A 5175-nucleotide genomic window follows, 5' to 3' on the forward strand; every position below is an offset into this window, starting at 1 on the left:
TTATGAAGAAAAAGAGTTGATCCAAAGTGCTGTCCTGAAGTTAAAAAAAATACTGGAGTGAAACACTAAAAAACCATAAAATTCTTAACACATGTATTCAATCACTATATACAATTCGTTCTTAGGCTAATTGTTGAAATTATTTATCCCCCATCAAATACAGAATGCTTTACATTCTAGAATGCAATATCTTAAAGAAGGGCAAATAACGTGTGGCGTTTCTTTAATAAATAATTTTATAATAAAATAAACAAAACATTTCCATTTTACCCATGCACAGCTGCAGAAGAGACAAACATGCTGTGTGAATTTCGATCTAGGCTTTTAGGAAATATTGTGACTAGAAAATAAAGTACGATCAGAGAGAACCATGACAACTCCCTGTGCTTCCCTACATCCGGTTCCCCTTGAAGGCGTTCTGAGCTGCAGTGGTTGCCGCCGTCGAGGCGGCGTTGGCTGCAGCAGTTTGCACAGTCTTGTTGGACATCACTCCCGTCGCAAACTCCTGCTGCGCCTTCTCAAAACTAGCGCCAGTCGTGCGGTAGAGACCATGCACCTAGGGAGGTGGAACAGCAGTGAGAAATGGATGCTGACCCTTCCACTCCTTGGCAGGCTAAAAGCGAAGCCTCAAGCACAAAGAGGAGTGTGTGGTCTGCTCATGTGTGAGGAAGGGTCCAGGAAGGAGTCAGACTTTCTTCCACAAACACTACAACTCCTGATTGCCCTGCTGTGTGTGCACAGGTTGAGTGCAGAACACCTGAAACTTCTTGCAGGTTCACAGGTGTCTCACAAGTTTTTACTAAAATGCATGTGGTATCTACTGTGTGAAATGCCTAAACACGCAAACAGGCTGCACTGCAAGCATAATGCAGGGCTTACAGCTTACAAAAATGTCTTCTGTCTCCATTTGTATAAAACTTGTCATACTTATTTGAACAGTAAGTGTACATGTTAAAAAAAACACAGCAGGAAACAAAATTAAAAAGTAGTTTTGAAACCACTGTGTCCGTAACATTTTGATGAACTTTCTTCTACATCAATTTTTTAGAAATTTTAATTTCTCTGATTGATACAGTTACAACAAGCTAAGCCACGAATTAATATTAAAAAGCATAAAATATCAAAATAATGCATATATGTTATCTGCTAAACTAGAGTGACAATCAGTAGCTCTGTGTAATAAGCTCTGAACAACATGGTGTATAATCTCTAGCAGACCAAAATACTAATCCTGGGCAACTTCCAGTTACCAGGGTATTAGTATTAAAGAGCTATTTCTGACTCATATTCAATCAAGTCACAATAAAGTTGTCAAATAAAATTGCAAAGACATTTTAATTCAAGTGTAGCAGGAAAATTAAGGTTGTAACCTTGTTGTACATGTAACTATTTCTAATGCATAAGGTTACACCAGGTCACATCTGAGGATGACGGTTTCTGAAAAGAATCTAGATGCATGCAGTGGAATGATTGTAAAAAAAAAAAAATGTATTTTTTTTGTTCTTCATTCTGAACCTGTGAAAAATACAGTGAAGGGGCATCTTCAAGCAACATTTAAAATACCTGGCTTACTGTTTGGCTATGTAAAAATCTTTATGCATAACTGTAACTGAGGATTAATTACTATAATTGCCAGCATATCATCGACAGAATTCTCAGTTACATTTTATCTAAACAACATCAAAACCTTGCTAGCTTATTAGTATCTAAACTTAGGTCTTCTGGATGGAAATCCACTAAAAGGAACCAACAGAAAAAAAAGCATCTTTCTTTGAGACTTCATGCTACATAATAATTAATTGAAAACAAAGTGTTAAAATAATTGAAGCAGAGAAATAAAAATCCTTTTCTGAGGCACGAGTCATCTCCCTCTTCTATTGATTTTGATAGGAATGATTCTTGCAAGAGCTGAAACTGAACAACCATTTGAATCACACTTCACTCAGCCTGATGAGCTGCAGATTTGAAAATTACAGCCTGGCATCTGCAAGTACAATTATGGTGCCCAGTGCATTCATCTACCCCTTCATCATGCGCTTACCTCCCAATTTCTCTTATGCAGAGCTATCCTTCCCCATTTTAGTTTGCAGAATATAAATGCATTGTGCAAACAGCATTCTGTAACTCCACAACAGGTATACTCAAAGAAGTATAGTTGTTAATAGTTAACATGCACTGCCAATAATATAGTTTAATCCCCTTTACTTTGTGAGAGAGAACCTCTCAAACAGGAAAGCAAAATCCAGATCAAACACAGGAAAGAAGACAGCAATAATATGTAACTTACCTTTTTAAACATAACTAATGAGATAACAGCAGATGCTGTGAAAAGTGCAGCTATGATTATCATCATAATGCCAACAGGAATACTCTTATTAAGACCAGTAAGAGATGAAATCCACCCACTGAAGGAAAAAAGAAAGGATAAACTGTAGCAGCACAGTATGTGAACCATTCAATCACAGGCATCCATATGAAGGGAACCTTTATAACATCCTGGTTTTGGATCCACTTTGACTATTTTTGAAGGAAAAGTCATGGGAATTATATATAAGCATATTTCAGTTCTAAAATTTTAGAGCTTAGTTTCCATTTTTCCCAATGTGTGCAGTGAAAGTATATGGAAAATTGCAATGTAGATTGTTATCCCTGAGCCACTACAAACATGTTTTTAATTAATGTAAGTTTGTTGGGTTTTTTTCCCAAGGATGGTGACTGATTGCCAATAGCTTTTTCTTGTAAAATCTGAGTATTAGACCTTAAGGACACAAGGAAAATATACTCGATGTAAAAGTTTAATGTGAAAGCTTACATATGTCCAAGCACCAGAAAAATTAACTAGTAAAGAATAGGGAGCTGATTTGGACAAAGGAGCTTCTCAAATAATATCACAGATTTATTTTGACATTCATTTGAGTACATTGTTGACTCATGTAAACTTTACTCATACCTTTCCTTAATAAGTAGTAAGTATACGAGTATAATTATAACTAACTAATTATACAAAATAATATGCAACTAGTATATTAGAGCTATATAAATTATGTTCAGTTTCTCCAAGTTTTGCTTACGTCTTTATCTTAAATATGGAGCAAATAACATCTCCACACAGCACCAAAACAGAGGAGATAACATATAAAGTAATAATTTGAACTGGTTTACACTGAAAGAGAAAATTTTGACCAGTCTAACAACAGAAGTGCCTCACACCTTGGGAGATGTTTCATTCACTTTTCCTAGTTAAAAGCACTCCAAAAACGTTTGGTTTGAGTGCTAAATGTAACAATTCCAGTGAACAATTCCAGTTTTTTTTTTAAAAACACACAGATTTGATTGCCTTTGCTATATCAAATGTGTTTGTCTTAAAGACAGTACAAGGCAAACAGAATACTCACCAGTTTCCCCATCTTTGAAATCCTGCAGCTTGAAGTACATGTACAGCAAACTGACAGATATATACAAAGAAGAACACAAAGAACCTGAATGAACTGTCACTCCTGAAAGAGGGGAAAAAAAACCAAACATTAAAGCGGCCAGTTTTGCAAATACTGTGCCAGTCTAAAAATTGTTTCTGCATTTATTGGAGAAAAAGTACTTTCATTTATTGACAGTGACTTGAAGTATCACTAATTCTGTGGTTTTGTAGAGGGTTTATTTACAAGAGGTGCTCCTTCTCTTTTAATATAGTGTTTTTGCCACCAGCACCTCTAACAGAGGTAAGAATGGCAGCAAGATACTATTCTTGTGTTATGTTAAACACACATCAGGGCCTCTTAGACTAAACACAGAAGTTTTGCTACAATGCATGAAGATCAGAATTCTGCTCCGCTTTCACCCTGAAGTTCACAGTGCTGGCAGGATGAGTAGAAAATACTTTACTTGTAAAAGGAAGTAAAATCTGCTATGGGATTACAGAAACATAGTGCAGACCATACTACTGAAGCAGCTGCTGCTTAAAAGCAAAACTTTAGGTTTGTTGTTTACATTGCTAAAATATCAGCCTGACAAAGTCTGAAAGTAAAAAAAAACCTGAAAGGTAAATGTACAGGCAAAATCTCAATAAATACCTCAACTTCTTACTATTAAAACTAATGATCATATGATATGCTTAAGACCAGAGTTCCAAAGAAAGTAGAAATCACTTAATCAATAGAACCAGATATTGATGTTAATAGCTCTTCCTGCAGAAGGGAGTTCTGTTCATTTGTTTATTTAACCAGTTCAGTTAAATAACTATTTAACTTTAAGCTGAGCAACTGTCCGAAAGTTCAATACGCAATTAGTAGTCTTCCTTTTACGAACTGCAAATATTCACTAAGAAAAGCTATGGATTTACTGCAGAGCAAATGCAAGGTAAATTACTTGATTTCTCAAAAGTGTGTGGGTACAGCAATACCTCCTTGGTTAGCAAAAAGAAACATCTCATTTAGTCTGAAGTCTAAACTAAACTGCAAGTTCTGGCCAGCAATCTTTCTCTACAAGAATTAGTGCATCCAAATTGAGAATATCCTGGATCACTTCAATGTAAACAAACAAACAACAAAACCAAGAAATACTGTAAGAGTGCAGGATTTAAAATCTCTACATGCTGAAGTTCAATTTTTCCTGAAAATAAGACTGCTAAAAGCTACGAAAAATACTTGATTACTATATACCTGCTCTACTAATTCTTATCTCAGTCTTCTTCAATGACAGAAACTGTAAGTCACTTAACAATTTAAGATTTTAATGTGTTGAGTTTTATGAAGTTCCTTCAGGAAGCAAAAAATGTAAGACTTTAAAAACTATTAAACTACTCAAATTCTTCATGTGAAAGGACAGATATTTAATGAGAATTTCCCCTAAAATTGTTATAAGCACAATAAAAAGCGAAGTTTTTCCTACAAATATTTTGACAGTGGTATAATAAAAATGTTTCTAATAAAAGCATATTAAAGGATTATCATAACAATAACCAAGCAAATTCTGGAGTGTTAATGCAGTTTGACAAGGTTTTTTTAATATCCTAAGTCAAGCTGAAGTTATTACCTGAAAGCTCCATAAAGTGGTCTGTACCAGCAGACAAAAGAACAAGGGGTAAAAAGCAAGAACCAGAGAATACTCAATCCAAAATCAACCCCTCGCGTAGCATCAACGTAAAACCAGGCCAAACATCCAAAGATATTAAGAAAGAGT

At 35.2% G+C, this 5175-nt stretch overlaps 1 protein-coding gene across 1 annotated transcript in view; it reads right to left on the bottom strand.

Moving 5' to 3' along the window:
- Positions 1-365: 365 nt before the first annotated feature.
- Positions 366-5175, bottom strand: part of SCAMP1 (secretory carrier membrane protein 1) — a 23305-nt gene continuing 18495 nt past the window's right edge. Inside the window, exons 6-9 of the mRNA XM_010005388.1 lie at positions 5029-5175; positions 3396-3497; positions 2288-2405; positions 366-556 (exon numbers count right to left, since the gene is read on the bottom strand). The exon at positions 5029-5175 is cut by the window's right edge and continues 6 nt beyond it. Of these exons, the coding sequence (XP_010003690.1) occupies positions 392-556; positions 2288-2405; positions 3396-3497; positions 5029-5175 (532 nt within the window). The 3' untranslated portion in view covers positions 366-391. The remainder of the gene's footprint in view (positions 557-2287; positions 2406-3395; positions 3498-5028) is intronic.

Source organism: Chaetura pelagica, unplaced genomic scaffold (genome assembly GCF_000747805.2).
Source record: "Chaetura pelagica isolate M959 unplaced genomic scaffold, ChaPel_1.0 scaffold37, whole genome shotgun sequence".
In the NCBI taxonomy this organism is placed as follows: domain Eukaryota; kingdom Metazoa; phylum Chordata; class Aves; order Apodiformes; family Apodidae; genus Chaetura; species Chaetura pelagica.